At 42.0% G+C, this 17,741-nt stretch overlaps 1 protein-coding gene across 11 annotated transcripts; it reads left to right on the top strand.

Annotated features, from left to right (window-relative positions):
• Positions 1–247: 247 nt before the first annotated feature.
• emsy (EMSY transcriptional repressor, BRCA2 interacting) lies at positions 248–17,320 on the top strand. Of its 11 annotated transcripts, XM_034550010.1 has the most exons (22): positions 257–452; positions 2,522–2,630; positions 2,753–2,852; positions 2,946–3,020; positions 3,283–3,458; positions 3,744–3,899; positions 4,423–4,679; positions 5,581–5,797; positions 6,733–6,927; positions 7,525–7,674; positions 7,771–7,944; positions 8,032–8,168; positions 8,538–8,576; positions 9,298–9,471; positions 11,025–11,232; positions 11,400–11,567; positions 12,119–12,274; positions 13,272–13,450; positions 14,078–14,623; positions 15,343–15,747; positions 16,257–16,474; positions 16,534–17,320. In XM_034550010.1, the coding sequence occupies exons 1-21, from the start codon at positions 450–452 to the stop codon at positions 16,437–16,439; spliced, it is 3,807 nt and encodes a 1,268-aa protein (XP_034405901.1). In that variant the 5' UTR covers positions 257–449; the 3' UTR covers positions 16,440–16,474; positions 16,534–17,320. The 11 variants fall into 11 exon arrangements, with proteins under 11 accessions (XP_034405910.1, XP_034405901.1, XP_034405908.1 ...); XM_034550019.1 differs by having other exon boundaries at positions 248–452; positions 11,037–11,232; positions 13,272–13,426; positions 16,269–17,320; XM_034550017.1 differs by having other exon boundaries at positions 11,037–11,232; positions 13,272–13,426; positions 16,257–17,320.
• Positions 17,321–17,741: the final 421 nt, after the last annotated feature.

The raw sequence follows: 17,741 nt of genomic DNA, 5'->3' as shown, positions 1-17,741 counted from the left end.
ACAGGATGTTGTTGTGTTTTTTTAAATTTGGGATCAGGGTTATTTGGCTTACTGTAAACTGCTTAAGGAGCTGCGGAGGCTTTGTGTATGACTTGTGTTTTATTACATATTTAACGTATTTGTTTGATTTGGCAATTTGGTTTTGATTTGGTCGCATTAATCCATAAAGGAGTCCATCCACGAATCCGCCTGTAGGCGGCAGCACCGCGCCGCTCGAGAAGAAGACGACCTCATTTTCTCACATGAAGAAGAAAAAGAAGACAGCCGTCCACAGGCCAGCAGCAGCTAGCTAGCAAGACAACGTAAACACTGGGACGTTTTGGCAGCTTAGCGTTTGATTTATTCGCCGCTATTTGTTGGAGAACAACTACACGATGTGGTAGTTTAGCCGAACATGTTTGTTTGTATCTCGGAACAACCAAAACGCCTTGAAGTTATCCTGCTAACGGATGGTAAGACGTTGATCTGACTCGCTGCTAATTCGCGAAGCTAACGTCCTTTGCAGATGTTTTCAAAAGACGTTGAGCTTAAATATGATATCATTCTTTGGGAGGTTTGCACCCGAAATAATCTGACGCTTTTCTCTGGATATTTTAGGAATGTATTCCAAGGTTATTGCTTTTTTGCGTCTGGACATTTGATGGAAACCTAGAGCTCGTTTTCCCGTCGTGTTTTGACAGATAAATCTAAACAGCTGATTGTTGACTTGTTTGTCCACTAATGTCGGATCCTGGTTGCACAAACGCAATTTTTTGTAATTATTAGGTCTTTGTTTTACTTTCGGCATTAAAACTGATCTCTAAGCAGCATTTTTATTAAACACAATCTCCCTTTTCTTTGTGTGGTCGGCCTAGTCCGACCACAGTATTAATTGTAGTGACTGAGCTGCCCGGTGGTGGGCGGTGCTGGTCAGTGTAAACAACAGTGTAAAACTGCATTATGATAAATATATATATATAGCTGGAAAATTATAATCTGTAACTCTTTAATCGAACAAGCTCAAATGTAACTGCTGGATTTGTATATTGAGTTTGGCATCATATATTTAAAAATAATACTACATTTTATTTGTATACCGCTTTAAAAGGTACTCAAGGCACTTTACATGGTACAAACAAACAATATAGGCAATACCAATGTACACAAGAGAGATGACATAACAGTAAGAAACAAAACAAAAACTTAAACATTTAAAGTTAGTTTTTTTTTGTTCGTATTGTCATCAAATAAAAAAAGTCCAAAACCAACACTGAAGTGATTCTTCAAACAGGTATTGTTTGTCTAGCTAAAACCTGATTCAGCTACTCCATCTGTGCTGCCTTGCTTCTGAAAATGTAACGCACCAAATATTAATCTGATGTTTTGATAGTCAGATCAACACGTTGTTGGTTTTGGTCTTTTCAGGGGATTTGGTGACACAAGATGTATTATTTAACTACATCCTAGTCTTTTAGTCTGATTATTGTTCTGATTACACTCCATTACATTATTATTATTATTATTATTATTATTATTATTATTATTAATACACCGACTATTGAAACCTTCACAGTTCTATTTTTATTTTTAATTCCTCTCATTGTTAACTTCATAATTTCTTCAAAATATCTGATTCGAAACAGTTTGAAATAAAACTATAGAAAAGTATGAATACTACACACATTATTTCCAATGTTTCAGGAGCTAAATAAGACTCATGGTCTGGTCAACTACATTTGGAAATAAACTACCAAATAGACAGAGACGGTTCGTTTTTCTTGACTGTCATTCTTTTTTCTCATTAAAGAGCATTAACACACTTGTAATTGAGTTATTCAGCTGGTTAGTTCATCAGTAACAGTTTACCAAAGTCAACTCTGCTCAACAATTCAAAGAAAAATAGTGACGCAGTCCCACATTAGTTTGTCAAGATGAAAAGTAAGAAATCAGCGTTACTAATATACATATTCTGCGCTTCACTTCCCACTCATAACATCTCAACATGACACCTGTTGTCTTGTATCCGGGGTTTGCATTTAAGCTGCATGATTGAAGATAAATGCTAATTAGCATTGCCTCTGAGAGAACAGCTGCTTTATAGGGACAAATTCATTCATTTAAACTTGGGTACACTTAATTAAAATGTGTCACGGAATCCTCTTTAGACAACACATTTAGCTCAGCATACACTAATTGTATATGAAAGATAATTATCAATCAGACTGTTCTGGTAAAGTGGATAGCTCAAATGTGATTTAGTAGATCTGTTCAGTATTTAATTGACTTTAATATATGATTACCGTATCAGCAAAGCTACAGTAAACAAATAGCACAAAACAGGAGCTCTTTTTTTTCTTTTTCAAAAAGTAAAAACATTTAATTAACATGCACTTTTCTAACATCGTACTTCGGAACTCATTTTACCTTAAATGATCCGAATAAATGACTTTCTGTCTTTTTAAAATAATCAACGCCTGGCAGCAGTGCCGTTTATGAGAATATTTTGTCCAATCTTGCATTGTCTTGTTTACTCTCCACTCAGCCCATGATTCAGCTAGAGAAACCAGTGCTGACTGGAACCATGCCAGTGGTATGGCCCACCATCCTTGACCTGGGCAGGGATGAGTGCAAAAGAATTCTCAGAAAACTCGGTAAGGCCATGCGATTCAAAATAAATAATTTAAGCTACAGAATTAGTATACCTTAAATCGGGCCACAGAGTTCATATTTGAATTCACCTGATTGAAGTCACACCCTTGTGGTTTTATTCCAGAGCTGGAGGCTTATGCTGGCGTCATCAGTGCCCTGCGAGCACAAGGAGACCTGACGAAGGACAAGAAGGATTTGTTGGGAGAGCTCACTAAAATCCTCGGGTAATTGTTTCTTACATCTTCTTGAACTCGGTGATAGAGACAAACAATCTGTCAGACTTTTAATTTATTTAAAATATAATTGTCTCCTCCCAGGATCTCAACAGAACGCCATCGTGCGGAAGTTCGCAGAGCCGTCAACGATGAGCGCCTCACTACCATCGCATATCAGTAAGTGTATAAGCGGCCATGTCGGCGTGTCCTTCGTCATGTGCAGTACCCCACAGTACGTGGAGTAACACAGCAAACCAGCAGATTAATTTGTCAGTTTTACAGCAACAATGAGCAAATAAACCGGTTCAGAAACCAAACTTGTCATCAATTATGATGTGCACACTTCTGTGACCATGGAGATGAAATTGGCTCACCGCTGGACACTGGGAATTGTAGTTTTCAAAACTCATGTCTAATGACTGAACGGCATCTTTTTCAGCATGTCGGGTCCGAACAGCTCGTCTGAATGGTCCATTGAGGGTCGCCGGCTTGTCCCCTTGATGCCGAGGCTGGTCCCTCAGACGGCATTTACTCTGACTGCTAATGCTGTGGCCAGTGCCACGGCCAATCAGAATGCATCCCTTCTGTTGCCGGCGGAAACAGGAAACAAAGAAGGTGGGCCAGCGTCACTTTGCATTCGGCAAACGCTGCATTCACGTGGAATCTGATTATTTCTCGTTGACTATTCCGTATTCTAGAAGTGCATGTAGCTATAAAATGCAGCTTTCTCTTAATATTCTATTGCAAACATAAACGACTTTCTCGCTATGGAACATCATCCAGTTGAAATTAAAACATTTTAAATCCAGTTTACCGTGAGCTTGACTCCACGTGAATGCAGCATAAGGATGCTGTAAAACCAGGTCTACATTGAATGGATGTTTACGCTCCTCCCTGCAGTGGTTGTATGTTACTCCTACACGAGCACCACCGGCACCTCCACCAGCGTGACAGCTACCAGCGGTGCCATAGGAGCAACTGTGAAATCCCCGCGACCGCCCAGTCCTTCCTCGAACGTGGTGGTGCTGCCCAGCGGGAGCACCGTCTATGTGAAAAGTGAGCGTCCGTATCAACATATAAATAATTGCTCTGCATAGGCCACAACACGTGCACTGATCAGCCTAAAGGGGGCGCTACGAGGCTTGTTTACAGATTACGGACCTCCAAACGGAACAAAGCGAATGCCATCATTGAGTTTCATACTCTCTGCAGCGTTTGATGGCTCGGTTTTGTGGCAGGACGAGTGGTTCAGAAATGCAGAATGCAGTCGGTTTTTACTGGCCGGGATTTAAATAAACACGGCGTCTCGTGGGATTTGTTGGATTGAATTTGACAGTTTGACACAAGCATCTGCTGCCAAAGTGTGCATGCAAGTTAAACAGCTGGTATGAGCTCTGTCTAACAGGCTGAATTAGGAAGATAATTTATAGTGAATTGAAGCAAAAGATATTTGACAACGTCCAACTATTTTCTGATGTTTAATACACCAATTTAATTGAGAAACATGTAGTCCGGTTAATGGATAAGCCCAAGACATAATTACAGTCCTCTGACTTTCCGTCCTCCGCTTCTCTCGCAGGCGTGAGCTGTTCCGACGAGGACGAAAAGCCTCGCAAGCGCAGGCGGACAAACTCTTCCAGCTCGTCGCCGGTGATGCTGAAGGAGGTCTCCAAGGTGACGCTGCCGGTTTCCAAGAGCATCACGGTGCCGGTGAGCAGCCCCAAGATGAGCAACATCATGCAGAGCATTGCCAACTCGCTGCCGCCCCACCTGTCCCCCGTCAAGATCACCTTCACCAAGCCCACCATCCAGACCACCAACACCACCACACAGAAGGTGAGTGGGTGGTTGTTCACCACGCTTTCAACACATCTCTCCAAACCAGTGGTTCCCAATCTTTTTCTCTTGAAGCCCCGCCTACTTGTTTCCAAGAAAACCTGAGCACCCAATCCTATTTCCTCACGTCATCACCCATACATATATATATATATTTTTTTTTTTCACTCAATTAGCATGATTCGATTCCGAGTATTAAATGAGCAAGCCTTTTTTTATTAAAACAACTTTCTTTAATTAACATTACTCCGTTTCATCAACATAAATAAAATGATGGCGTCTTGACGGATTTTACTTTTACTACTTTGTTTATTAGAAATGTTTGGATCACACGAGTCGGAAAACAATCCTACACAGCCAGCTAAAATAAAATACTATAATAATAATAATAATATAATGTTATATTATATTATCACCGATCCTCTGATTTAAAAGATGAGCCACAACCCAACAATTTAACAAATCTTTGTGGGTGTGACTTCTTCTTTATTTTGCAGCGTCATCAACATTCATATCGGTACAACCAACGTGTTTATGACTCATTTGTTGACAAGAGCACATGTTTTTCATAGATCTGACTTGGTCACATTGTCATATGAGAGGAAAACTCCCCAAAATATCTGCTATATTTGGTTGGATATTATATTATTACTGATCTTTATCTGCAACCGTGTAGAAATACAAGCTTTCAACAGAATGTAGCCGACTACTTTTGAGGAAAAATAAATGACCAAATAAATAAAAAAATGATATACAGACTTTTGTATAAATGATAAAGTGTGTTAATATAATTCAAATAAAACGTTGACAACCTCAGAGCAGAGAAATCCTCCCTGATCTTCAGCTCTAAACAGTACTTTGTAATTGTTTCCTACGTTTTTAATGTCTCATCTTCATTCAGGTGATCATCGTGACAACTTCCCCCAGCTCCAACTTTGTGCCCAACATCCTGTCCAAGTCTCACAACAATGCCGCGCTGTCCAAGCTGGTCTCCACCTCCATGCTGACCGCTACCGCCCAGAAACAGACGGTGGTCTTCCCAGCCAGTCCCACCCCCAACACCGTCGCAGTGACCACAGTGGTGTCCGCTACTCCGTCAGTGGTCATGTCAACAACATGTAGGTCCTCCCTTTGCACCAACATCAGTATTTTAAACCAAAACTCTAAACATTCATTCACAATGAGTAAATTACAGGAATAGCCTCAAACTCCCATCAGCAGGTTGTTATTGCTTCTCAAAATGAAACCTGCATTAAATGAAACCTCCATGTATTTGGAGTCATGGAAATGAACTACAGTGCAATATTTATTTATAATAGCTCTGCTTTTGGACTCCACCAGCAAAATGTCTGTCTCTTAAGCTGCTAAGTTCTCCAGTGTGGTCACTAACAAATGGTTTGGTGCTGGGCAGGTAGTGAACTGTGGGTTAATTGGGATTTTTCAAAAAGCTAAAAGAAGAACAAAATCTCCACTGCAGGTTTTTGGGAATAATTTTCTGTGACTGTCACGACAAACCATCCTTTTCACATTACACATCCAGGAATAAACATCCTGTTATGTGCCAGTTCAGAAGACTTCCTGGTAGATCTGATAAAATGTCAAAGCAAGTTAATGATGTTGTTTAGCTAACTCTAAATATGTGAATGTGGAGCGTTTAGGTTCATATAGCAGTTAAGAGTGCAACAAGAAAATATATAAATATTCCAAATTAGATTATTTTAAATATAAATCTGACGTTTTTTTGATTAAGTCAACAAACAAATAGTTTTTTTTTTGCTCTCTGACCAACAGTCCCCAATCCAAAGATATTCATTCTGTTCACAATAACATAAGATGATGAAAAGCATAACATTCTTACATTTCTTTGTTTATCACAAACCAGTTATATCCACAATAATCTGAATGACACTGTTATGAAGAAAAGGTATTTTACAGCCTATTAGTGAACTTAGACTTTAACACATTTGCTCTTTTCGTGTCACTTTGACCTCAGAATTTCTGTTGCCAAACTGTTAGCTTCGTTAGCCTAACAGCACGGTGTTCACTGGTGTAGGTGCTGCTTCAGCCGGAGTGAAGGTGGCTTCAGCCAGACTTCCTTCACCCAAGACCCTGATGGGATCGCCGGCTCAGATCCTGGCCCAGTTCCCCAAACAGCTGCCGCAGAGCTCAGCTATGGGGGTCAGCCAGACCCAGGCCACCAACACCTCACCGGGCTCCAAGCCCAGCATTCAGATCAAACAAGAGTCCGGTAAGCTTCTGTCTTTATTTTGTTATGTCTCTATTTTATTGTTCTTCATCTTTGTATATCTATCACTTTCTTCATGTTTTGTTGTCTTTTTTATCTTTATCTCCGCCTCTCCTCTCTTTTCTTATGGTCTTTGTTGATTTCTTTCTTCTTTTTCTGCTTCTATTTTTTCTTCTCATTCTTTCTGTCTTTCGTTCTTTTTCTTTCTTTACATCTTTCTTTAGGCTTTTAACTCGTTCTTTCTTCATATTTTCATTTCTTTCTCTTTATCTCTTAATTTTTCTCATTTATTTTCAATTCCATTTTAGTTCTTTGGAAGTTATAGCTGTATATTTAAAAAGATTAAAAAGAGAACACTTAATTTGTAGAAGCATAAATATGTGGTATTGTGCTTATTTTATGGGCACAATAACCATTTCCTTTGAGCAATATTTCTTCTTTTTAAAATATATTTTCTGTTTTCTTGACAAGACCACAAGGGACCCTCAATGCACTAGCGTAACATATATATTTTCTAAATTTATATGCAAAAAAATAACTTTAATGTGAGTACATTGCGGCATATAAGTGTTTTTTGTTCTTCTTTGTGTGTATTTACAGGGGTCAAGATAATCACTCAGCAGGTTCAGCCCAGCAAAATCCTGCCCAAGCCTTCGTCGGTGGCTTTGTCCAGCAGCAGCTCGTCCCCCATCATGGTCGTCAGTAGCAATGGAGCCATTATGACAACCAAACTGGTCACTCAATCCACAGGTGAGTGATGCATAACTCACCTGTACCCGACAAAGCCCTGAGGCTTTGATCCCCGGGCCTAGTTATTAAAGAGCGACACTGTATTTCTGTACACAGCTACCCAGTCCACCTACACGAGACCGACTGTGAGCCCCAGCCTCGGCGCCAGAATATCAGCCACCAGCGGTGGGACCACCTACGTCAAGACCACCAGCGGCAGCATTATCACAGTGGTGCCCAAGTCTCTGGCCACGCTGGGCGGCAAGATCATCAGCAGTAACATCGTCTCCGGTGAGCCAACGAGGAGAGATCGATGTTGCTCTTAAGTTACATAATCTATACAGTTGTGATCAAATATTGACTTCCCTCTGCAAACAGGCACAACGACTAAGATCACCACCATCCCCATGACCTCCAAGCCAAACGTCATTGTGGTTCAGAAAACCACAGGAAAAGGAGCGACCATCCAAGGACTACCTGGCAAGAACGTGGTCACCACACTTTTAAATGCTGGGGTCAGTGAAACTATCATTTCTAAGCACTATGCAGGGCTCCAGACGGACAGTTCAACTGGTAGCACTGGTGCTACCAACTTTCCCAGTTGGTCTGAGGCCAGTAATCCCTCCGAAAACAGCCAGAACTTTTTTTTGCTTCAGTGTAAATTGGCAACTATAACAAAAATGTCAATTATTCAGCATTTCAAATGTGAATATTTTCTATTTTTCCTTACTATCCTATAATTTGTCTGATTGGTCGGACGAAACAAGACGCCGCCACCAAGACGTCACTTAATAACCGTTCAAATGATTCTGATGGCATAAATGTTTGTTAACATCCAATTTATTTCACTGTTTTGACGCTGTCTTTTTTGATACAACCACTAGGTGTTGCCAAAGTTTGAAACCTTCACATCCTACACAAAGGTCCTTTTCAACATTTTATCAAATTACATTTCCTAAATTCAAGGTTTTACAATTTGTTAAATGCAGTACTGTGTTTCATTTGTGTTTTTTCAAGAAATAGTTTGACATTTTTGGAAAAAATTCCTATTTGTTTTCTGGTGGAGAGTCAGATGTTCAGATCTATATCACCCTTATATCTGTTAAATATGAAGCTACAGCCAGTTATCTTACAAAGACTGGACACGGGGGGGAGGGGGGGGATAGCTAGCCTGACTGTCAACATGTAGAATTGTTGCTTTTAAAGTAGGTTTCTTATGTCTTAAAATGATAAAGCGACTTTGTTGTGGGGCTGCAACTAACGATTATTTTCACTGTCAATTAATCTGTTGATTACTTTCTTGATTAATCAATTAGTTGTTGGGCCTTTGTTTGGATCAATGTTTCCAAAACCCCAAATTACATCCTCAAATTGTGCCCACATCTGAGAGATATTGTTGCAAAGGGGTTAAAAAACTAGAAAATATTGACAATTAAGAAGCCAGAATTTTCACTTACATTTTTTTTTTCAAAAATTACTCAAAACAATAAGTCTACTATCAATTTTATTTAATAGTTGGCAACTAATCGATTATTTGTGGCAGCCCTACTTTGTTGCATATGAGTATTTTAAGTCGAGTCTCTAATGTACTGGGGTTTCTCTGGTGTGGCTGCTTTTTGTTGTAATAAACTGTGCGTGCTTCAGGGTGAGAAAGGCCTGCAGGCTCTTCAGGGGTCCAAACCGGCGATCATCACCGCCTCCAGACCCATCACCAAGATGATCGTCACCCAGCCCAAAGGCATGATCTCTGGATCCCAGGCCACCACCACCAAGATCATCCCAACCAAGATCGTCTACGGCCAGCAGGGCAAGACACAGGTGAGGCACCACCAGCTTATCGAAAGTTGTTTTTGGTTTTTTTAACATTATTTCTGCTTTCTTCTCTTTATGTATAAAAAGAGACCCTGCCAACCTTTTAATTTGTGACGGGTTTTTTCCGACAATCTACCACTCTGCGATATTCCATATTCTCTACTTAAAGTGGCTTTAAGGCTGGAAATTAAAATCATCATTAGATCCTGGTAGCATATGACCAACGTCAAGTGGATATTCACATGACCTACTGACTAGTGTAATGTCTGCTGAAAACAGAAGAGCAGTTTTTATTTCATATTTAGCTCATTTTAGACTTCTCCTCTCACGTAATGCTCAATATTTTTCTGGGGAAGTTGGATCTAGTCGTTCAAGCAAATGTGCACAAGTTTGAACAGAAGATAAAACTCCCCAATCCATCAGGCTGACAGATGGACAGCGGGGGCTTTGACGTTGACCTTTCCTCTTCCTCCATTTACTTCCTCCATTCAGGAAGGGAAATGGGTCTTTCCCTAAATGTTGTCAATGAGCCGACTGACGGCATCTTTCAGTTGCAGCGTTTGTCTCCTGTAACAGATCCTGTTTCTAACCCGTTATATATCAAACTGCAAGGATTGGTTTTCTTTCACCACGGTAGAGCGAGATGGAAACACAGCCTTTTGGATTCTACATTATTATTATTTAAATTTTTTTCATATCGTCTATCTGGCAATCTGCGTGTGACTTTTTTTTCTTTTTTTTTGCAGTGTCGTCACCATTCATAAATGCACAACCAACGCGTTGACAAGAGTACATGTTTTTCAGAGATCTGCCCTGGTCACATGAGAGGGAAACTCCCCAAAACAATCTGCTGTATTTGGTTGGATCAGATATTTGTTTGCGTTCTCTAATCAGTGCCCCGCGCCCTCGTCGGAAGCTACTGTACAATGAAACCAACCGCTGTAGGCGTTGCTTTCAGTTCCTGGGGATTTTAAAACAAGAGAACTAAAGAGTGAGAACTAAGGAGAAAATTAACTACCCCAATATTTATTTTTATGGCCTTTTGGGGAATTTGAATTCAAAACACTGGTTCTGTGAGGGTAAATCCCATCATGCTGATTAACAGGTGTTTTTTTTTGCCGCTTTAGTACCTTCATACGGTTGAAGCGGTGAGGGATGAAGGAAAATAGTGGGCCCTGTCTATAATGAGCATCCTATCATAAATACAATATTTAATTACTGCAAACAGATTCTGCTGATTTCTTCGTGTGCATTGCTCACCAACTGTACATTGCACTTTCAATATCAATCTCATCACTTGAGTCTAAATTTAGCTTTCTGTTTTTAGTCATCAAGGGGAACTTGAGGTCAGCCAGCGATGCGGTACAGTACACAAAACTGTACGCAACACCCACATTGATGACCCGCTGTGCAGTTTCAGTGAAACCTCAAGCTAGATCTACGGAAACAACACTCCCAAGCATCGACAATTCTGTTATTAATGGCTCGTCTGAAATCAAAACGTCATCCACTGTTTTATATAGAGCCGCTGCTTTACAGAACACTCTTATGCTCCTTTGGTTTCCTTCCAGGTTCTCATCAAGCCCAAGCCAGTCTTCCAGACGGCGATAGTGAGCGAACAGACCCGGCAGCTGGTCACCGAGGCGCTGCAGCACGTGACCCGCTCGGCAGAAATCGTGCAGGTTCAGGTCTCGAGCCAGGACGGGTCCACGAAGGACGACTCCGGAAGCTTAGCGGGCGAGTCCTCGTCCCACAGCAGCGCTCACGGTAAACTTCCCTTTTCAGTTATATGGAGACAACGGATGATACGGTCAGATGAATCGGCTGCTACCGCTCAACTCTTCTGGATGAAAGAATTTTATATGAATAATAACCCCTAACCCGATGCACGTCTTCTTAAATGTTACAATTTGTCCCACATTGTTTTCCTTCAGAGCCTCAGCCTGTTGTGCACATGGTGTCCTCCAGAGAGCATGATTGGACAGAGCAGGAAATATCGGTGGAGTCCAGCCCGACTATAATCTACCAGGAGGTGTCTGCTGGGGAATCCCAGTCCGCTACCTCCACCATCAAAGCCCTTCTGGAGCTTCAACAGACAACAGGTAAGCCTTTATGTCACGGAAAGATGTGTGTGGGGGGGTTGTATCACCTGTACACATGCTCCAACTGTTTTATCAAACAGCTGTTTGTAGGAGCTGTTAATGGGGGAAAAAAAGAAAAAGCCCGCCACAGTCTGAGGCGTTAGTTTCACAATGAGCTCATTGGGCGTCAAACCTGTGGAACTGGGTTGATTAGTAGACAGGAAGTGACAAAGATTACCACCAACATTTCCCCCGTCTCCTGCTTGTGAATTCCGCAGTTCAGTAGGTCCACTTTATTAACTGATGTTAAAACACCTATTGATTTCCAGGTGACACTTAAAGTATTGTGAATTATCATATAGTGGCCTTTATTTACCTCAACTGTTCTTTATTTGAACATTAGTGTATTGTTATCATATCTGAATAAGAAACCTCCCCGCTTCAGGATCTGCTCCCGTTACAATTAGCTCATTATTTACAAGCCAGGATACTGTACGTTTCCACAACATTACATCCTCAGTACAACATTGTTGTACCTCACTTATTGGCCCTTCTTCGCTTCCACCCGACAGTGAAGGAGAAAGCCGAGTCCAAACCCAGACAGCACACCATCGACCTGAGCCAGATGGCCGTGCCCATCCAGCTGGCCCAGGAGAAGAAGCCCAGCCCGGAGTCCCCCAGGCCCTCCACCTCAGAGGCTGAACCCAGCACTGAGTACGTCACAGCAGGTACGTACGCCCCTGCAGCCGGCCTCATGACGCGTGGTGATCAAGTGGCGGGAGTACTCAAGATAGAGTAAAAGTTGCAATACAACAGTGTATAAATACTCGGTTACAAGTTTCTAAATCTTTCTTAGGTAAAAGTACCAAATCTAAACAGTAGATGTACTCGTTATGCAGAGTGGCCCTTTTGAGAATGCTATATATTTTATAACTGCATTAGAATTATTGATGCATTTATGTGATCATCTTTTTCATGTTGCAGATGGTAAAAGTGGAGCTCATTTCAGCTACTTTTATAGTAGATTAATCCACAACAAATCATCAACATTCATTCATTGGTTGATTTGTATTTTTTTTTTTTTGCATAATCTGCAAATTAACTAGATGCTCAAACTGTCATATCAATGTAGTGGACTAAAAAGTACAATATTTGCTTCTCTTCTGTGAAGATGCCCAGAGAGTTGTTTTTGTTGCTGTGTTTACATACATTCATCGTGATGGTAATTCAGAAAACGCACCACAGGAATGTACACCACAGAACTGAATTTCCTTGCGCGTCCCCATGTTGCAAAATGACAATAGTATACAATACAAATACTGAAGTAAAGTACAAGAACTTCACAGTACTTTTATTACATAATCGCCTCAATGATCAAATTTGATCATCATTTTACATCGTCGTGGGATTCCACGGTTTAAAGCTAGTGCTACAAACAGATAATTTGCATAAAAATGTTGGGGCGTTACAATACATTTATTATTATAACAAACAGAAATATTAATCTTTCATCGCAATAAAAAAAAAAAAAACAGGACTGTGGCAGCCCTACTGAGCACTTCTTTGGGGTTGGCAGCTCATTACTTCAGAGGAACAAAGTCAACTTCAAACGAACCTCAAGTTTGACTGAAGCACACAAAGCATCTTCTCTTTTAGTTTTTTTATGTTTCACCTCATCTACATCTTAACAACGCTCATCTGTGATTTCCCCCCCCCCCTTGCCAGGCAAAGTCAGCAGCAGAGTGGGGGTGCCCTCCGAGGATGATAACGTGGTCATGTCCTCCAGCCAGCAGCTAGGGAAGCCCTACAAAATCAGCAGCCAGGTTACCGTGGTAACCAAACCGGCTGCTGTCATCACCTCCGCGGCCGTCAGCCACGTGGTGAGGACGCAGGCGGGTACTCTGGTAACTTCAACTTAAAATACAACAATAGGGGGTTCATGGAATATAATGCTGGGTTGTTAGCATGTCTATTTAGTTTGCATATATTATGACATATTAATGCTCAGGTAACCTAAGCATAAACCCATTTTATCACTAATTATTATAAGTATTTAACCAAGCAAATAGTTGATGTTTTTTCCTCCACCTCGAGACAATCGAGGTAACTGGAATTTTATTAGTGGAGCTGACGACCTTGAACAATGCTTAAAAAAATTCTGGGACGACCACAAACCCCTCCGGATAATCCAGAGTGCATTTTAAACAATTTCCAGAGTACTGTCGTCTCAACGTAAACTGGCCACGCAGAAGTCTGTGGACTACCACTAAAGCAGGAGCAGAAAGTCAGGAAGTGGCTTTGGGAAATTTGAGTGGAAATCTTAATTCCTTGGCATTACTGCACAGAAACCTACAGTATTTCACCAAAGCATATAGTGCATTAATTAACGATTCATTTATAGTCAATGTAACTTTTTTATTGGGATGTTTGTGATAGTTTAGTTGAACACATAGCAGCTTAGTGGGCTCAAGAGTTATTTAAATTACCGTGAATTAAGTTTTATCGTTTACATTTAACTTTGACTGTTTCAGCCCTCGGACAGCCACGGGAAAACCGAGACCGTGTTGGAGGTGGGCGAGCTGGAAGGCGACACCTTGGACCCCCAAACAGGCTTGTTCTACCGCTCCAGCCAACCGGCTTCAGATCCCATGAAGCAAACCTCCTCGAGTCGGGCGGAGGCCGAGCAGAGCCGGCTCAGCTCCGCCTCCGTGCAGCCGCCACCACAACTCTATAGCAAACCTCAAATCAGCCAGCCTTCCTCCTCCTCTTCCGTTGCCGCCGCCTTCCCTTCCACTCTTCCTCTGACGAAGAAACTCCCGAAACTACGAGAGCAGAGTCAGCCCAAACCCCAGGCCTTAACCCAGAGCCCCAAAGACAGACCACTGACTGCACCGGCCCAAGTCGGAGCTAAGGTCACGACCCCGGGCACCCTAAGCAAGCCCCTGTTGACGCCGCAGCTGCCGAAGCTCCAGCAGGCGCCCACATCCCACCACAGACCCCTGCACACGCCCATGTCCCACCCTCCTCCGCTGCAGGCGCACCACCCTGTCAGCACGGAAAAGACGGCCTCCAGCCAGGTGAGTGGGTTGACACTGATGAGAGCAGTGAAATAAACAACTCGGGGCATAAGTTTCATTGAAGCTAGCACAAAAGGCAAGTAGTCACGCCTTCCAAGTGCAACATTGGACTCGAAAATTAAACGCCTTGAGGAAGAACTTCCTCGCCAAACCTTTGTCAGTCTTCTAAATTAGTTTGTTTTCGAGGCGTGTGACCGAACCAGAATGTGCCGCGGTTTTTCCTGCCTTCCTAATGTTATAAAACATTTGTCATGCTGACTTTGAAAAGGCCGGAGACCGATAAAGCGGCGACAAATTGATTTATAGCTGTATTAACGCCGGCTGCAGCTGCTGCTCTTTTTTTGTTAATTACTCACTCGGTAATACAACATTATTTTGTAATATTTTACTTTTGTGGACTGTGAATGTAAAGTAGAAGAACTGCAGTTCTTAAAGTCAGAGTGAAATTACATCTCGTGTTTTTCTTTCTGCTACAGTATTCATATCTGGAAAAATCAAATGTCCTGTGCTCTCTTTTGACAAAGAATATCAGAAACCAAACAGGATACCACTGCTAACAACACACTGTGTACAGAGCAGGCTTTCTCTCATTTGTCAGTCACATGCAGACGCACCCTGCAGCCGCTATTTGTGGCTGACAAAAGTAATGACCGTCGGAGTTTCCTCAATTTCCGTCTCTTTTGTTTGTTTTTCCCCTCGTTAAAATATCTCCACCACAGCAGCCGATCATCACACAGAGCGCCACCGTCACCAAGATCACCTTCGGCGGCTCCCACCACACGTCGCAGGTCTTCAGCAGCGGCGAGGCCACCGCCAAACTGATCCCGGAGTCCAGCACCAGGTCCTCGGGGGACAAGCCCTCGGTGTCGGACATCCTGAAGATCTCCATGATTGAGGCGGAGATCGACCCGAGCACAGAGCCTATGGTGGTGGATTCCTCCAGCGACTGCGGCCCTCTGGGAAAATCCGTGGCGGTCCGGGCCGTGTCGGGGACACTGGACTCGGGCCAGTTCATCAGCAGCTCTGGGGCCTCCATGCATCATTCCCACACAAAGTCCCAGCAGTTCGGCTGCATGCAGGGTCTCACCGCACAGAGGAGCAAAGAAGACCTGGAGGTCATTGAGGTGAGATGTTCAGGAATAAATCATGTCTGTCATGGTACAGACGGGTCTGTCAGTAAGACCTCTTTGTTTAGACATTTTTATAAGTCGGTCGACACAGGCCGCGTCACATTTGTTCATGTTTATTTTTGACGTATCGCATCAGAGAAGCTGTATGGAAACGGAGAGATTTGCTAATACTTTCTCAATTGCAAAAACATTTGTAAGCTCGCTGGAGGTGTTTTTTGTCTTTGTCGAAAAAGAGTCGATGCACTAAATGGATTCTGACATGGCGAACATTTAACATTGCACGACTGAGCAGAAATTTACATTAAATTAGCTAAACAACTGAAAGGAAACACTGTTATTGTGAACTTCAAATATATCAGGCATGTACTAATGATGCAGAGGGCAAAAGATGATTTGTGTTTTAAATAAAATGCCTTTATACATCTACTATTAATGGGACGGGGGTTACATTTTGTTATCTTTCTGGACGTTGACTGAAACCCAAATGTGACTAACGCATGCAGGTGATTCCTCAGTATTCCATCCTGCCGGACTCCAGCCAGTCCAACGTGGTGGTGGAGCCCAGCGGCTTCCTGGAGATCACCAACTACACCAGCCAGCAGCTGGAGGAGGACAGCCCCATGGAGCAGGAGGTGGACAGCAGCAACGACGAGGCCACGGCAGCCAGCCCCCGCAACCAACCATAGACACTCCTCGCTGGTGGTTTGTGGGCACGGACCCGTTGCCCACAGACCCTGGTTTTCATAGTGCAAGAGCAAAAATGCTTTCCCTTTTTCCTTTTTATTTTTTGTAAAATATTAGTTTGTTCATAATAAGTACTCGTTTTCCTCTCCACGACTAATGGCACATGTGTTTTTTATTGCCAGAGAGGAGCGCTGCGATGTAAAATGAGGGAGCGAGGTGAAAGGATTAGTTTTAGTGCAGCCCCAGACAGTTGGAAAAGCAGCCACTCCAAACAAACCTTCCAGGACAGTTGCACATCCGTGAAATTGATTACTTGGAAGTTTTGGTACCGTGCCTTGTGCCACTGTACATCATTTCACATAACATACAGCCAGATCAAACCACTGCAGTGCTGCATTTATGTTGATAGTCCAGAGTATTTCAAATATATGTTCTCCCATTTTGTGTACAAAGCAACTCTCCTGCTGATGAACGTCTGAAGGGTTTTTCTACCAGATGAACAGTATTTCTTTTGACTGAGGTGCAGCTTTTTAACAGTAAAATCTTGTAAATAGCTCATGGGATTTAAGTGAGAGGATAAAGCTGGAGCAGATTGAAATTACTACGTGGAAGGAACATAAACCAGACAAGAGGAAGGATAACATATGTGTTACTGTTTATTGTAACTGATGTAATGTAAAAAGAACATTATGAAATGTACCTTTTTTTGGTTGTAAGATATATTCTGCAGTTAAAAGGTTGCTGTGAGAATTTCCTTAAGTATGCATTTGCTTCTGCATAGTGTGTTTGAACTATGCATTTATTTTATACCTTTTCAAACTAGATGACCGGTTGAGAAAAAAAATCATTTAATCTGCACAATAAATCCGCTGAGTAGAATATGTCACTTTTTTACAGTTTTATTCATCCAGAGACAGAATGAGGGATTAACAGTGTAATGCTGTGTTCACGTCATTCAGAGCAATACTTTTTTTTGTGTTTGGATATTTTCAAGTTTTTTTCTCCCCCTTCACCCTTCAAATCAATCATTTCTGAAAATGCAAATATTGTTCCTTTTTTTTTTTTTTTTTTAAGTTGTAACTGCTGGACACATGACAAGTCAATGTTTGTGCACTGGAGGCTTCAAGTAAGCTGCATATTGGACCACAAATAGCTTTTCATATATTTTGTGATTTCACAATTTAGTGCTCTCGTGCTCCCGTAAATTCTTAAATCCTTAAATCTCTAATTTCCGAGCATGTCTATATGAGTGAGTGATTGCCTCCATACGACCATCAACGCGCCGGCGGCTGAGCAGCGGACGG

Source organism: Cyclopterus lumpus, chromosome 14 (assembly GCF_009769545.1).
Source record: "Cyclopterus lumpus isolate fCycLum1 chromosome 14, fCycLum1.pri, whole genome shotgun sequence".
NCBI classification, from domain to species: domain Eukaryota; kingdom Metazoa; phylum Chordata; class Actinopteri; order Perciformes; family Cyclopteridae; genus Cyclopterus; species Cyclopterus lumpus.
The sequence above is the reverse complement of the archived record's forward strand: the minus strand, read 5'-3'. Positions and strand labels throughout refer to the sequence as shown.